The sequence below is a fragment of the Felis catus genome, chromosome D4, assembly GCF_018350175.1.
Source record: "Felis catus isolate Fca126 chromosome D4, F.catus_Fca126_mat1.0, whole genome shotgun sequence".
Taxonomy (NCBI): domain Eukaryota; kingdom Metazoa; phylum Chordata; class Mammalia; order Carnivora; family Felidae; genus Felis; species Felis catus.
Genome location: NC_058380.1, coordinates 26,793,618 through 26,810,822, shown reverse-complemented (window position 1 = coordinate 26,810,822; position 17,205 = coordinate 26,793,618). Strand labels below are relative to the sequence as shown.

At 39.1% G+C, this 17,205-nt stretch overlaps 1 protein-coding gene across 3 annotated transcripts in view; it reads right to left on the bottom strand.

The window, feature by feature from the left end:
* Positions 1 to 17,205, bottom strand: part of NAA35 (N-alpha-acetyltransferase 35, NatC auxiliary subunit) — a 95,065-nt gene that overhangs the window by 58,730 nt on the left and 19,130 nt on the right. For all 3 annotated transcript variants that reach the window (XM_011288304.4, XM_023242227.2, XM_023242228.2), the window contains exons 7-8: positions 705 to 771; positions 582 to 625 (exon numbers count right to left, since the gene is read on the bottom strand). In XM_011288304.4, the coding sequence (XP_011286606.1) occupies positions 582 to 625; positions 705 to 771 (111 nt within the window). The remainder of the gene's footprint in view (positions 1 to 581; positions 626 to 704; positions 772 to 17,205) is intronic.

Below are 17,205 nucleotides of genomic sequence, written 5' to 3'. Positions count from 1 at the left end.
GCACAATTATAAATATCAACTAAGGCAATAATATATAATCACTGTGACAACCATGCTGTGTTATACGAGTGTAGAAAAACAGCAGAAATAGAACTTTTTTCCTTTTTTAAATCTCTGTGCAAACCAAATCGTCACATCATCTGGCTCAAGGATATTATTCACAGAAGGCTTTCACCAGATTTGGGGAGCCACCATTTACTGAGGTCTTCTACTGTGTTGCACACATTGTACTAGCTATTGAAGATACAAAGTTGAAGACGATAGTCCTTACCTCTGAGGAACTTAACGCTCTAGAATATTAATATTTAATATTTAATATTCTTAAAACAGCAGAGTGTAATTCTAAAACACTGGCAAAAAAGTGAAACATCTTAAAGGTTACATTTTCAATACGTGAAAGGAACATTAATTCACCAGAAACTCCTCCTGTGAAGTTGTCTTCAAATTCATTGCAAAAAAGACACAGCATATATCAAGGAAGAGGGTGGTCCTCCCTTCACTAGCTGTAATCGGCTAAAGGTAACCTCACACTTAGAAGAGTTCAAAGATCCTATAGCAAAGCAACGAGAGATGGAAAATACCTTTACTCTTCTTTGCATGTCATCCTCCACATCTTTTAGCATGCCTAGAAAGAGAGACCATGAGTTTCAATGGGAAACAAATCCAAACACAAAACTTGTGAATAATCGTATAAACTGTTTTACCTGTCACTCGAAGGTCTGTCACACTGTTAGCCATTTTAAATCCATAAGTCATTGATTGAAAATCTTCCTGTACAGGAAAGCAATAATTAGGCCTTTGAGTACTAGCAAAACCTTTTATTAGATTTCTCTTACAAAATCACAATTTGCTAATATGAACACAGTAGTGAAATGTCATCAGCTTATCTATATACATCCACGTTTTCCCTATAATGTATCCTTAAAACATCATATTCTAATGCTGTCTCCATCTTTAATTGTTTGTCTTTAGGCAATTTATTTTTTTTTATTTTTTTATTTTTTCAACGTTTATTTATTTTTGGGACAGAGAGAGACAGAGCATGAACGGGGGAGGGGCAGAGAGAGAGGGAGACACAGAATCGGCAACAGGCTCCAGGCTCCGAGCCATTAGCCCAGAGCCCGACGCGGGGCTCGAACTCACAGACTGCGAGATCGTGACCTGGCTGAAGTCGGACGCTTAACCGACTGCGCCACCCAGGCGTCCCTGTCTTTAGGCAATTTAAATACACTTGCATTTAGTATGTTGATTTGCAAAATAAGGTTAATGCTTATGACAACATCAGAAAATAGTAATTCACACTTACGGAGTATTCTCACATTCACAAGTGAACAGTAAATACACAGAAATTACTGCTTGATAAGATTGAAAGATTTAAACAAGACTTTTAATTCAAAAATTATCAAATGCTTGTTTATACACTGTTCGGCTACAAAGGTTAAGCCTTCTCAAATAAAATTACTCAAAGTGATAGCAAAAGCACATTTCCACTCAGCCCCACTATAAAGAAAAAGTTATTCATACATGGATTCCTACCTGCAAAGTCATTTAAAACACTGCTGAGACATTAACAAATTAAGTAGTTTGCTAGACTCACTTTGAAGACTAGAAATTTAATATCATTTGGCTGATTCTATTAAGTCACAAGCTCTATTAAAGGAATGTTTCTGTCATGTTAGAATTCTTAACACGTATATAGAAGCCTAATACAATAGAATAACAGGCGTTTACAGCAGGGGCCAGAACTACAGCAGAATTTTTGGATTCTTAAAAGTATCAGTGTAATCTATATGTAATCTATATCATGTACTATAGGTTACAAACAGAAAAACAAACAAACAAACATCAATGTCCCTGGGTTCAAAGAACTGTTAGTGTTATTACAGGACTCATAGGATTGGGACTTTTAAAAATCTCATGTTGTGTTACAAAGCTGTGAGCTTATCCTCTAGGTAAAGTTTATGCTCTACCCCTACTTGGCCACCAAATAGGATTCTCGTGTTTTACACGTCTAAAAAGGAACTCTCCCAGTGTTTACCACATTGCTAAATGGCACCTCTATCCACCCATAGTTACTCTGGCTGAAAACCTTCACCTCGATTCCTCTCATTTTCCCACGTTCTGTATCAGATCATCAGAACAGATGACAGACTCAAACTTCCAATTTCTCATCTAAGCGCAGCTCCCGGCTTTCACAGCTGTCTCTAGTGAAGGCACCACCGCCTCTCACTTCCACAACTGCCTCCACACAGGGCCCCCCCCTTCCATGCTTATCCCTGCTACAATTTATTCACCACCAGAAGCCGAAAGGGTTGTTTTAAAATAAGTCATTTCACATCACCTCCTACTGAAAACCTTTCAACTGTTTCCCTCCTCACAGGAAAATCAAAAATCCTACATGGACTGAGGCCCTCCATCAATCACCATGTGGCCCAGCTTCCCTCTCCAACCTCATTTCCTTCTACCTACCATTCTTCTCCACGATCCCTGCACTGCAGCCACACAGGCCTTATTATCCTTCAGACACATCAAACACGTTCTCTTCTCAAGACCTCTGTACATGCTGACCCCTCCCTACAAGGAGTTTCTTCCTAAGATCTCCAAAGGCCCTTCACTCACTGTATTCTAGCCTCTGTTCCCGTGTCAAACCTCAAAACAGAGCTTTGCACTGTGCATTCTCTTTAAAACAGCATCCCCTGCCATTCTACATGCCCTGTGCCTGCTTTACTCTTCTACATAGAAGAGTAAACACCTGACGAGATGTATTTGTTTAGTGACACACTATCTGTCTCAAGGAATGCATGATCAATGACATCAAGGCTTTGTTGTATTCACTGCTTTATCTCCAGGGCTTAGAACTATACTTGGCACAAAGTACTGTTCAAAATATATTTGTCAACTGAATGATGACCTACTGTAGGACAGGGGCTGTTTTCCTGGTCATCTTCCTAAATAGATCAAGTTGGCTCGGGATACTTGTGGGACTGGTGGACACCGTGGCAAACTGGAGAAGACATGCTTCATCTGAAGGAAGCCAGCCACTACTTATCTTACTGAGTAATGAAGGTACAACTAGTGTTTTTCAGAACAAATCTTAATTTAACATAAAATCCTCCAACTTTTGAATGTTACTCATTTTTTAAAAATTAAGTAGGCCAACACCGTGAAGATGAAACAAAACACACCAGTAAGCCCCATCGATGCAACGTTTTCCAAGAGGAATCATGCATCTAAGGAAAAGCATTCACATGATAGAATGCCGCAGGTCTGTGTAAATAAATACTAGCCTCGGTAACAGGAACTTCATCTAAATCACTGGAGGACTGAAGCAGACCGAGTTACATAAGCAGATGCTACCATTAAAAGATCATTCCTGAAACCTTGTAGATTTAACAAGCACAAAAATCAAAGTGAAACCAGGGAGACAGACCAGTTACTGGACACTACCCAACAGTACAAGCAGGAGCTGATGACGATTTGGATTGAGATTATAACTGGAGATGATGAGAGGTTGTTGAAATCAGGATATATTGAAAAGGTAAAGCCTACACGATGTGCCAAAGACGCGAATGTGGAGTAGGAGGTAAACTTCACAATCAAGGATCATTTTCAGGTGTTTCGTCTGAGCAACTGGTATATGATAGCACAATTTACTGAGAGGGGGCAGACTTTCAGAGGAGTAGGTTTAAAGGCAGAAATGGAGTACAATTTTGATTAAGTTTATAATTTCTTTAGTTATCCAAGTGAAGATTTCAGGAAGGCACTTGCGTGAGTCTGGAAGTCAGGGGAGGAATCAGGACTAGAGACATAAATTTGGGCTTCATCAGCACAGAGTTGGTATAATATGGAGCAGAACCAGAGGACATCAACTGAAGCAGAAGGGACACAGGAGCCCAGGTGCGTTCCAGCATCTAGAGGAGCAAACACGAGATATGTGCTAACCAATGAGGAAGAAAGAAATCCAAGAGACAGCTGTATCAGGAAGATGAGAAGGAAGTATTTCAAAGAGAGGTCAACTGTGTCAAATGAAGTCAAAAGCTGCAGAGTATAAACAATGGAGTTAGCAAAATGGAGATCATTAAGGGCCTTGTTAAGACCAGTTTCTGTGCAGTGGTAGAAAAAAAATGTACGAGAGGGTGAGAAGAGACAAGGAGAAAGTAAAATAAGTAAACATTAACAGCTCACTCAAGGAGTTATTTTGCACAGGGTAGCAGAGAAATGACAGTGTAGATATAAGGAGTCATGGGATCAAAGGAACTGTGGTATTTTGTTTTAAACTGATTGATATTTAAAGCATGTTTATATGCCATAAGAATAATCTAGTAGGGAAAGAGACACTAGCAATGCAATACAGAGATGGGTTAATGATTGCAGCAGGCAAGAGGGAACAGAATGGAGAACACAAGTGGAGGCTGAGCTTATATTGTCAGGGGATACTTGTATTTTCACAAGATAATAGGTAGATGATGTGGGTTCCAATACAGGCTAGCATGTGTGGTTGTGAGAAGATGAGGTACTCCTACCTACGTCTGATTCCATCAAATATTTCATTAAGGTACAAAGTAAGCTGACACTGGCAACGGAGGTCTTGAGAGATAAAAGATGTGGAGAAGTCCCTGAGAGGCTATGAAACCAAGTTTACCACAGAAGTGTTGAAAGATAGGACTGTCTCTAGTGCTGAGTGCCCATCTGAGATTTGCAGTCCTAAAATTAAAGTGAGAATAGACACACAGATGTGGGTTTTCTCGAACAGCCTTCTGCTGTTTGGGTGCAAGCAGCAAGTAGACAGATGGTTGGGGTTTTGCCATGTAAGTGACACATTATGATGAGACGAGAAGGGCAAGGGAGTTAAGGGTGTCTGAAAACGAATGATTTCACCAGCGGACCATGGAAATGAGGCCACAAGAGAGAAAGGAGCAGCATCTGGGAATCTGGGAGGTCTCTGTGGAACTGAAGGATAGTAGGAGCAGGGGAAGCCAGAAAGTAAGTGGTAGCGATCAAAGGGTAGTATTTTTGAATTCAACATCTTGAAAGTGTAGATTAGTAAGGAAAGTTTTGCCTCCCTTACCCATTTCTGAACCATTTTCTGAGGACACAATGGTGGCTGGTATGGACTAGATAACCAGGGATACAATGGCGAAACACAACCATAGCCATTATAGAGTCTGTTATCCAGTGAGAGAATTAAGACATCTTGACAGGTACAAAGCCCCATGTTCTTTACTGTACTTTACAATACTGCCAAGATATAGTTGCAGAAAGTTATCAGGGATATTCAGGGTTCTATAAAACACAGTATTTAAAACAATGCAGCACCACAAGAAAATTTAGAATGATAAAGTATTTATAATCATAACTGCAGAACACCCAATACCAGTACTTAATGCGATTCCAACTAAACCAGTAATCTTGACTGTGCTAATAATATAATAGTCTAATCAAGTAAAAATGTTTTCAATCGCTTCTAAAACAATTGTAATATATCAGTTACAATTTAATATTGCTTTAAAAAATCATTTCAGAGGCTCCTGAAATGATTTGTTCATTCAACCAAATCTGAGTACCTTCTACAGACCAGATACTGAGTAACACATTAGGGCTACAAGGAAGGGTAAAACATGGTCACAGATGATTCACATCAAGACTTCAAACAATCTAAATGTCCATTAGTAAGTGCCTTGTAATTTACTGTATATACAATGGAATACTAATAAATAATAACATTATTATGTACTTACTATATGCCAGGCACTCTTCTAAAAATTTTATTGTATTAACTTTACTAACCCTCACAACACCCTGAGGTGGGGACTAGTACAAACTACATTTTATAAATGAGGACACTGAGGCATAGAAGCACCACACAGTGTATAGGTGACAGAGGAAGAACACAAACTTAGGTGGCGTCAATCCCTGCAGGCTGTACTTTTTTTTCTTTTTTTTTTTTATATTAAAAATTTTTTTTTCAACGTTTATTTATTTTTGGGACAGAGAGAGACAGAGCATGAACGGGGGAGGGGCAGAGAGAGAGGGAGACACAGAATCGGAAACAGGCTCCAGGCTCTGAGCCATCAGCCCAGAGCCCGACGTGGGGCTCGAACTCACGGACCGCGAGATCGTGACCTGGCTGAAGTCGGACGCTCAACCGACTGCGCCACCCAGGCGCCCCAAGGCTGTACTTTTTAAACTTTTATTTTGAAAAAATTTCAGAATACAAAGTCCCATATTCCTTTCCGATATTCTTCAAATGATAACATTTTACCATATTTGCATTATGATTCTCTAGATTGTTTTCTTAAACATTTGAGACTAAGTCCTACCCTGTGATGCCATTTTACCTCTAAATCCTTCAGTAAGGGGGCGCCTAGGTGGCTCAGTTAGTTAAGCGGCAGACTTCCGCTCAGGTCATGATCTCACAGTTCACGTGTTTGAGCCTCCCAGTGGAAACTGCTTGGGATTCTCTCTCTCCCTCTCTCTCTGCCCTCCCCTGCTCATGCCCATGCTCTCTCTCAAGATAAACTTAAAATAAATAAATACTTGTGTGATTTTTCCAAAACAAATAATCACTCCCTTACATAATCACACTACAATGATCAAATTAGGAAATTCATGTCTCTTTAATGTGGAACATTTCCTCCATCCTTATCTTTCCTGCCTGACATTTTGGAATAGTACAGGCCAAAGTTATTCTGTGCACATCCTTCAATATGGGTTTGCCTATGTTTCCCCAAGATTAAATCCAATTTATGTCATACTGGATAGGAATACCACAGAAGTGATGCTGTGTTCTTCATGGAGCACTGTATCTGGAGGTACGTGTTGACCTGTCCTATTGTTGGTGATATTAAGTCTGGCCACTTAGCTAAGATGGTATCTGCCACGTTTCTTCACTGTAAACTACTCACTTCCCTTTGTAATTAATATATATCTTGCCAGAAGATACTTGGAGGCTAGGTACAAATCCTGTGCTCATTATACTTTTGTTCACTAGTTTTAGCATCCTTTAATGAATCATGCCACAGATAATTATTCAAAACCTGTACTCTTAACATGATGTTATGCAGCTAATAAAAAACAATGAGGTAGCTCTCCACCTACATGTGTTGGTAGGTATAGAAATCTATTTTCTATTGTCTGTGGGAAAAAGTTGCAGTTTATATAATTTTATCACGTTAAATAAAATACACATGTATACATATTATTAGGAAGTATGTGAAGAAATATACACCAAATGGGTAATAGCATTTACTCTTTACCAGGCAAACCAGAACTTTAAAAAAAAATTGTTTTTAATATTTATTTTTGAGAGAGAGAGAGAGAGACAGACAGACAGAGCTTGAGCAGGGGAGGAACAGACAGAGAGGGGGACACAGAATCTGAAACAGGCTCCAGGCTCCAAGCTGTCAGCACAGAGCCCAACATGGGGCTGGAACCCACAAACCGTGAGATCATGACCTGAGCCAAAGTCAGATGCTTAACCAACTGAGCCACCCAGGCGCCCCAAACCAACTTTTATAGTTTATTTTTGTATTAGAAATATGTTTGGCTGCAAATAAGACAAAAATCCAACTACAGTGACTTAAGTGATACACACTTCTAGCATGCCAAATAACAGGAATACCAGAAGTAATCTTTCAGCTCCATCATCCTAAGCTGAGACCATCTCAGATTTTCAAGTTTACAAAATGAAGCAGGAGTTACCTTCAAACATTACATCCATAATCAAAGAAAATGACAGAAGGAGTGGGCTATACATGCATTCATTATTCAAACTGGCACACTATTGAGAGTAAAAAGGGATGCTATTAATAACCATACAGGATAAAAGGTGCCAAGTAAGACTGTTCCATGCAAGCCAGTACGCAGACACCAGCTGTAATAGAAGAATGTGCTAAGAAGAGCAGAGAAGAAAACTGAAATCTGTATGGGCAAGTCAGGAGAGTGGGATCCAAGCCTAAAGATAAATAGGACTTTTCCCTAAATAGGTAAGGAGAAAAGACGTAAGAGCCAGAAGGAGCATACTGTGCACAGGCATGGGATAATGAAAGAGAATAGCGTACTCAGGAGCAGCTGAACAACAATATGTCACAGCGAGAAGGAAGAGGAGTAATGAATACCACAATGAAATGACAATGTAAGAGTGATCATCAAGAAGGCAAGAGATGACAAGTGTCGGTGAGGATGTGGAGAAAGAGAACCCTTGTGCACTGTTGGTGGGATTGTAAATTAGTTCAACCACTATGGAGAACAGTATGGAGGTTCCTCAAAAAATTGAAATAGAACTACCCTAAAAAAAAAAAAAAAAGACCTACCCTATGATCCAACAATCCCAATTCTAGGTATAGATCAAAAAGAAATGAAAGCAGATAACGAAGAGACCTACATAGCTCCCATGTTACTGCAGTACTATTCACAACAGCCAAGACACAAAAACAACCTAAGTGTCCACCAATGCATGAATGGATAAAGATGTGATATGTATGTACGTATGTATGTATGTATAGACAATGGAATTCTACTCAGCCATGGGAAAAAAGGAAATCCTGCCATTTGCAACAACATAGATAGACCTGGAGAATACCATACCACATGAGTAAGTCAGAGACAGAAAAACAAACACTATACGTTACCTCTTACGGTGGAATCTAAGAAAACCAAAATTATAAAAGCTAGTAAAATGGTGAGTAGAAGAACAAAATGGCGGTTGCCAGGAACTGGAGGGTGAGGAAATGGGAGAGGTGTTCAGGGTACATATTTACAACTAGGCGGTAAGTCCTGGATCTAACACAAGCACAGATTATAAACAACAAAACTCTATTATAAACACTAAATGTGCTAAGAGACTAGATTTTAACCGTTCCCAGCACTAGCAGAAATGATCATTATGTGATGCAACAGGTGTGAGCTATGGCAATTATACAGCAATATAAATGCATCATATCAATGTGCACTACACCTTAAACGTCCACAACACTGTATGTCAAATATAACTCAATAAAACAACAAAAAAGATGAGTAATAAAGTTAGGGCTGGCTCATGGACAGCGTTACTCTAAGAGGTTTTTGACTTTTATCATGTAGGCAGCAGAAAGGGTGAACTTCTGGTTAAATGCTGACTTCTACTATCCCTCTTAAAATCATACTAACAATGACACTATAGGAATCACAAGTTTGAATCCCAAAGGACAAAGAGAATGGAGGACAAGAGACAAAATGCATAAGACAATTTTTGGAAGATGCAAAGTAACGGACAAAAAGTAACTGACTTATGTGAGTGAAAAAAGCTAAACCAATGCCACTCGGAAGTAAAGACAAAGAAAACTTTCAAGAATTCAGAGTTCCTGGATGGCTCAGTTGATTGAGTGTCTGACTTTGGCTCAGGCCATGACCTCACAGTTTGAGTTCAAATCCTACATTAGGATTGCTGTTGTCAGTGCAGAGCCTGCTTGGGATCCTCTGTCTCCCTCTGCCCCTCCCTGCTTGCATGGGGGCTCTATTTTTCTCTCTCAAAAATAAACATTAAAAAAAAAAAAAAGAATTAGAGGTATCAGACACCTTTGGAGACTGAGGTATGGCATCAGAAGAAGCTGATGTTTAAGGAAGGAGCTCTTAGTCTCCCTCCACCCTCACCCTACATAAGCAAGGCAATATATGCCTGTCATTAAGGTGTGTTAACACCCAGCAGCACCTGGCACATGCTAACAAATAGATAGTATCAGTCAAAGACAGGCAAACTATTTCTTACAGAGCCAGATAATATATATTTTATCCATTGCAGGCCAAGTGGTAAAGTGGAGAATATTATGTAGGTACTTATATAACTGTTTAAAACACAGAAACCGTTCTTAGCTCAAGAGCCATAAAAAACAAAGGCAACAGGGTAGGTTGGTCTGCAGGCTGTAGTTTGACAGCCTTTGGTTCACAGGACTTCCTGAGGGTTTATATGTGGGGAATGAGAGAAAGAGAAGAATCAAGGATGACTGCAGGATTTTTGTTCTACACAACGAGAAGAACGGAGCTCCATTTGCTGAGATTGAGAAGACTACAGAAAGAAGGTAGGAGGCAAGGGGGAAATCAGCAACTCCATTTTGGAAACGTGAACTCTGAGACAGACATCTAAATGGAGAATGCAGAACAGGCAGTAAGCACATAGAAGTCTGAGATTTAGGGAAGTCTAAAGTCTAGGCTGATGATACAAACTTAGGCTTCATTAGTAGAGACAGAATTTAAGACTATGAAACTGCACGAGGTCATCAGGGAAGTGAGTACAGACAGAGGTGTAAAGATGGAGCCTGAGCCACACCAATATTTAGACTGTGCTGTCCAATATGGCCATCACACAACCAATCAAGTAGTGAGTGCTTCAAATGTGGATGGTTCAAACTGAGATGTGCTGTGAGTGTTACATACCACACTTGGAATACTTGGTACCAAAAAATACAATTTTATGTTTCATTAATGTTTTTTAAATAATTATATACTGGAATATTATTTTAGATATATTGGACTAATAAAACGTTCCAAAATTAATTCCACCGATAAGCTACTAGAACATTTTAAATGATATAAATGGCTTGTATTCTGTTATCTATTGGACAGTGCTGGCCTAAAGAAAGAGATGACAAACCGGGGCACCTGAGTGGCTCAGTTGGTTAAACGTCCGACTCTGGCTCAGGTCATGATCTCATGGTTCGTGGGTTCAAGCCCCATGTCAGGCTCTGTGCTGATAGCTTGGAGCCTGAAGCCTGCTTTGGATTCTGTGTCTCCCTCTCTCTCTGCCTCTCCCTCATTTGTGCTGTCGACCTCTCAAAAATAAATAAACATTTTAAAAAATTTTAGGGGCTCCTGGGTGGCTCAGTTGGTTGGGTGGTGAAAATAAATATTTATTTATTTTCGAGACAGAGACAGAGCACGAATGGGGGAGGGGCAGAAAGAGAGGGAGACACAGAATCTGAAGCAGGCTCCAGGCTCTGAGCTGTCAGCACAGAGCCCAACACAGGGCTCGAACCTACGGACCATGAGATCATGACCTGAGCTGAAGTCGGACATTCAACCGAATGAGCCACCCAGGCGCCCCAAGAGACTCTTAAATATGGGGAACAAACAGAGGGTTACTGGAGGGGTTGTGGGAGGGGGGATGGGCTAAATGGGTAAGGGGCATTAAGGAATCTACTCCTGCAATCACTGTTGCACTGTATGCTAACTTGGAGGTAAATTAAAATAAATAAATAAATACAATGCAAAAAAAAACGAACAAACAAAAAAACAGTATGATAAACTGGAGCCCAAGTAGAGATGAACCATAGGAGTCAGAATACAAGCAACCCAGAAACAGAGGTGGGAGTCTGAGAATAGGATCCTTCAAACTGAGATCAGTAAAGGGTTGGAAGGACCAAGTTTAAGGTATAGTCATTAGAAAGAAAACTCCTAAAAGCTTCCAAAGAGAAAACATGGGTATAAAAAATCAGGATGGCAACACTGAAATTAAGAGTCAGTAGAATAAGGCCTTCAAAATTCAGAGGAAAATTGGGGCGCCTGGGTGGCGCAGTCGGTTAAGCGTCCGACTTCAGCCAGGTCACGATCTCGCGGTCCGGGAGTTCGAGCCCCGCGTCAGGCTCTGGGCTGATGGCTCAGAGCCTGGAGCCTGTTTCCGATTCTGTGTCTCCCTCTCTCTCTGCCCCTCCCCCGTTCATGCTCTGTCTCTCTCTGTCCCAAAAATAAATAAACGTTGAAAAAAAAATTAAAAAAAAAAAAAAATTCAGAGGAAAATTATTTTCCAACCTAGAAATCTATTACAACCAAACTTTCAATCGAGTGTGAGGGTAGGGGAGACATTTGCAAACATGTAAGTTCTCAAAGAACAATTCCCTCTCCATCTCCCCATGGAACTGGAAATACTGCACCAACCAAAGTAATAAAGAATAATAATAAAGGCATAAAATCCAGGTAACCAGAAATCTAACAAAGAGAGGGAAATGAAATTCCCAGGAGAAGGGCGAAGAGAAAACTGGAATCCCAGCTATACAGTGGACCTAGAAGGGCACTGATCCAGCCTGAACCTAGAGAACAAAGGAGCTAAAGAGGGTAATTTCAAAAAATACATAAACCGATAAGACGATCTTATGATGGGAGAGGGAGAACCAAGTACACAGAAAACTAAGCAAACCAAAAAACAAGAGGCAGTTATCATTTCAAGAAAAACAAAAATTTGTATGAGAACGGAAATGTACGTTTACACCACTTTGGCTCATCTGTCATTAGTATTTATACAATCACAATAATGTCAACACTGATTAATGATTTAACAAAAAACTGAATTACTATTTGGATACAGGACAGGGTAATATGTGAATGCTAGTTATATGCTAAAAATGTGCTGACATACCAGCTAAAAACTGCTAATATCCAGGGGCATCTAGGTGGCTCAGTCAGTCAAGCTTCCAACTTCAGCTCAGGCCATGACTTCAGGGTTCATGAGTTTGAGCCCTGCATCGAGCTCTCTGCTGTCAGCTCAGAGCCCGCTTTGGATCCTCTGTCCCCACTCTCTACCCTTCCCCTGCTCACATGTGTGTTCTCTCTCTCTCTCAGAAATAAGCACTTCAAATTGTTTTTATCCAGAAATTAGAATACATGCCTATTATCCAGAAATATGGAATTAACTACTGGCAAAAAGCTAAAAAAAATTTAATATTATTATGGAATGAGGAAAAAAACAGAGAACTATAATTTCTCATTATGCATATTGTGGGGTACTTGATTTTGCATAGTATGTACAAGTACTTTTTAAATATTATTTCTAATGTTTGGTTTTTGAAAGAGAGAGACAGAGTGCAAGCAGAGGAGGAGCAGAGAGAGAGGGAGACACAGAACCCAAAGCAAACTCCAGGCTCTGAGTTGTCAGCACGGAACCCGATGCCAGGCTCGAACTTATGAACCATGAGATCATGACCTGAGCCGAAGTCGGGTGCTCAACCAACCAAGCCACCCAGGTGCCCTTGTACAAGTACTTTTATTAAAATACACATAGTAGGAAAATTTTTCAAAGAGCAAAACCAGATATGACCAAATTACCTACTTTTAAGAAGGTAACTAGTGGTCAAGTGGAGAGTGGCCTAGAGGGAAAGAGTGGGCCAGAAGGAAGAGTACAGACACTCACAAGGAATCTAAACCTGAAGCTAAGAAAGGCTCAAAGTAAAGCAGGAACAATAAGAGAGAAGGAAAAGCAATGCCCAGATTCAAGACACTTGAAAGGTAAAAATAAAAGAATTCAATCAGATAACCCTATAGATACCATTTTGCAAGAATGTAGAATGCAAGTGGACCAGCGGTGTGATGGGGGAACTATGGTTCCCATTTTGTATATGTACACAGGATACTAAGAAAGACACATCTTTAGACAAGTGAAATGTCTCCAGTTCAGAAGTAAAAACAAAGCAGAGACACATCTTGAGGGCAAAATATAACAGCACCTAGAACTTCAGAAGCAGCATTTCAAACAAAGAAATGACTGGTTTATTACAGTTCATTCTTACTTATTCATTACTAGCTCTCTTAAGAACTTTCACTAGGCAATCAATTCTTTTTCTAATTTAAAAACAAGTTAAACCTATCTAGCAAATCTGAAAAGTTTATAGAAACAAGAAAACATAGGGGCACTTGGGTGGCTCAGTCAGTTAAGCATTTGACTCTTAATTTCAGTTTAAGTCATGATCTCATGGTCATGAGATCCAGCCCTCCTCAGGCTCTGTGCTGAGTGTGGACCCTGCTTGGGATCTCTCTCTGCCCCTCCCCAGCACTCTCTCAAAATAAACAAACATTAAAAAAACAGAAGAAGAAAGAAAAAACAATCTCTTCAGCCCAGGAGATTTTACTTATATTTCTTCCTAGTTTTCTTTTAATTTTACACAGTTGCTTACACTATGTGCCACTTTCCTGTTTAAAAGTATATACTCTCCTATGATTCTAAACATCATTTTCACTATCACTATGTATAATAAATTATAAATTATTTATTTATAATTATCCATGGTAATAAATTATCCATAATTTACTTCAAGCATAACCTTAATGGTGGCATTTTGGTTGATGCTAACTTTGAAAACTTATTACTATTGAAACTTATCACTATTGAAAACTTATTCAAGTATTGGGCATGAAGTGTCCATGCTTCTAATCATTTAAGGCTGAGTTCTAGAGATGAATTAATTTCACCTGTGCTAATGCACATTCCCACTATAATAAAAACCAAAATGACAACTCACTGTATCCTTACCAATACTGAATGGTCTCATTTATAAATGTATTTAGTAGATGAAAAATGATCTAATTACTTTTTATTTTAATTGTATTTCTTGGATTACATAAGGCTAAATTTTAAAAATATGAGGGCAATTTATTACCTTCCTCCAAGAGTAAGTTGTTTATTTTACTGCCCATTTATTCATCTGGGCTTCAGTGTTATGCTTTATTTGAATGAGAGCCTAATAAAGAAATATTTGGTTATTTTTGTTATCCAGATTTTTCTAAAAATTTTTTTATCAGCTTTTTCCTATTAGTCTTTTCCTTTACAATTTCTCCCATTTGTAAGTCCTTCATCCAGAGGATATGCAGAATTTCAATTATATTTATATTACAAAAAATTTATTTTCATTTAAAGTTTTCTATTTATTTTGAAAGAGAGAGAGCACAGGGAAGGGACAGAGAGAGAAAGAGAATCCCAAGCAGGCTCCACACCAGCAGCACAGAGCCCAATGTAGGGCTCAAACTCCCTAACTGCGAGATCATGACTTGAGCTAAAATCAAGAGTTGGATGCTTAACTGACTGAGCCACCCAGGTGCCCCATTTTCATTTATTTTAAAACAAATTTATCCAGGCACATAATAAAAATTCCAACAGCACAAAAAAGTATATATCCCAATCCTCAAGATTCCAGTTATCTTGGAGTGCCTGGGTGGCTCAGTCAGTTAAGTGTCCAACTTTGCCTCAGATCGTGATCTCACAGTTCGTGGGTTTGAGCCCCACATTGGGTTCCACGCTAATAGCGTGGAGCCTACTTGGGATTCTGTCTCCATCCCTTCCTCACTTGCGTTCTCTCTCTCCCTCTCAAAATAAACTTAAATAAAATCTTCCAATTATCTTATTTATGAAGATAAATACCTCCCATTTTAAAAAAAGAAAATAAAATGGGAGTAACCTACTACATACTTTTCTACACCTGACTTATTTTACTTTATTTTGGAGACCTAATCTTACTTGTATACATAAACCTACCTCCTTTAAAAGGAGGCACAATACCCAACTGTATGAAGGTAGCATCACTTAATGAGTCTCCTGTTGATGGACATTAAGATAGTTTCTAGACCTTAGTTACTACAAACAAAACTACAATTAATGTCCTTGCATACAAGTCTTTGTGCACAGCACAGATCTATTTGTAGAATTCTTAAAAGTGAAACTGCGGAGATAAGTCATACACATTTTAACTTACATTAATATTACTAATTGTTCTTTAAAACAGTTGTGTGAATTTATGACACCATAAAAACATATGAGTCTTGCTTACACTGGAAACCTGAGTCCTTACTAACAAATGTGGAGGGCATGCTAAACTTAGAAAATCATCATTTTACAGTGAAGATTAAACCAAGCAAGTATTGATGGATGCTAAATCTAGGGGATAGGTTTTAATGAGCAGGATATTTCCATGATCTTAAAGAGCTTCCCTACAGATTGCTTATTATATGCCAGGCTAAAAACTAACCATACAGTAATCAGAAAACACCTTGGAACAAAATAACATCACCACTGAGGGGGCCGATGGACACTGTATGGAAGGAAGGCACAATATTACTTTTGTTGTATTCCAGCCAGGATTGCTTAATCTAAATGTAATCATGAGGAAAAACACACAAATCCTAAGTGAGGAACATTCCATGAAAAAAGGCAAACCAGGAGAGGCCTGTGTTCTCCAAAATTATCCATGGTATGGAGACAAAAAAAAAGGCTGAGGAACTTCTGTGGATTAAAGAGACTAAAAAGATAGGCAACCAAATGCAGGACATGATCCTAGACTGGAACCTGTAGTATAGGGTAAAAATGCAAAGAAGGACAATGCTGGGTCACCTGAGAGGAACAGAATACAGAGAATGGACTGTTACTACAGATTCACTGAAGTTGATAACTGTGCTGTAGCTGTGTATGAAAGTGCTTCTTTCTTAGGAGATGCACACTGAGAGATGTTTGGAGGGAGAACTTCAAAATGTATGCAACTTAGTCTCCAACGGTTCGGGGGGGAAAAAAATACATAAACATGTATATTCATACACAACAGAAACTGAAGAAGTAATTCAATTGGAACAATTCATTAATAGCAGCTGAATCAAGGTGAGAGATATATGGTGTTCTTTGTGTGGTTACTATAACTTCTGATAATTTGAAATTATTTCCAAATAAAAAGGTTTTCTTAAAAAAAGATTAAAAAGAGAGAAATGACTGTTCATCTCTCTCTCACACACACAGCACGAAAGTACCTGTTTCTCACCCTCATCGACATAGTATAAGAAATTTCTAATCTTTGCCAATAATGGGTAAAAAAAGGCACCTCAGTTTTAATCTACATTTCTCTTATGTATCTTTTCTCATGTTTAAAGGCCATTTTATTTTCTGTAAACTATTTTCTGACTTTTAACAACTTTTTACACTTAAAATATTTAATTGATCTGCAATTTATTTTGATGTTGTTATAGACTGAATGTTTGTGTCCCTCCAAAATTCCTGTTAAGTCCTAACACCCAATGTGATGGTATCTGGTGGTGGGGCGCCTTCTGAGAGATGATCAGGCCATGAGAGTAGAGCCCTATGAATGGGACCAGTGCCCTTGTAAAAGAGATCCCAGAGATCTCCCTTACACTTTCTGCCATGTGAGGACACAGTGAAAAGATGGCCAACTATGAACCAGTAGTCAGGCCTTCACCAGACACTGAAGCCGCTGGTACCCTGATTGTGGACTTCTCAGCCTCCAGAAATATGAGAAATAAACTTCTGTTGTTACAACAACCCAAAAGATTAAGGCAGATATAAAATGATGATAAGTTAATTCTCAAGGGTGCTAACCAACTGTCCGACTAACCAACTATTTGCTAAATGAATCCTTTCTCTGCCCTAGGACTAGGATTTCTGATGTCCTTTTGGGCATACGTTGAGAA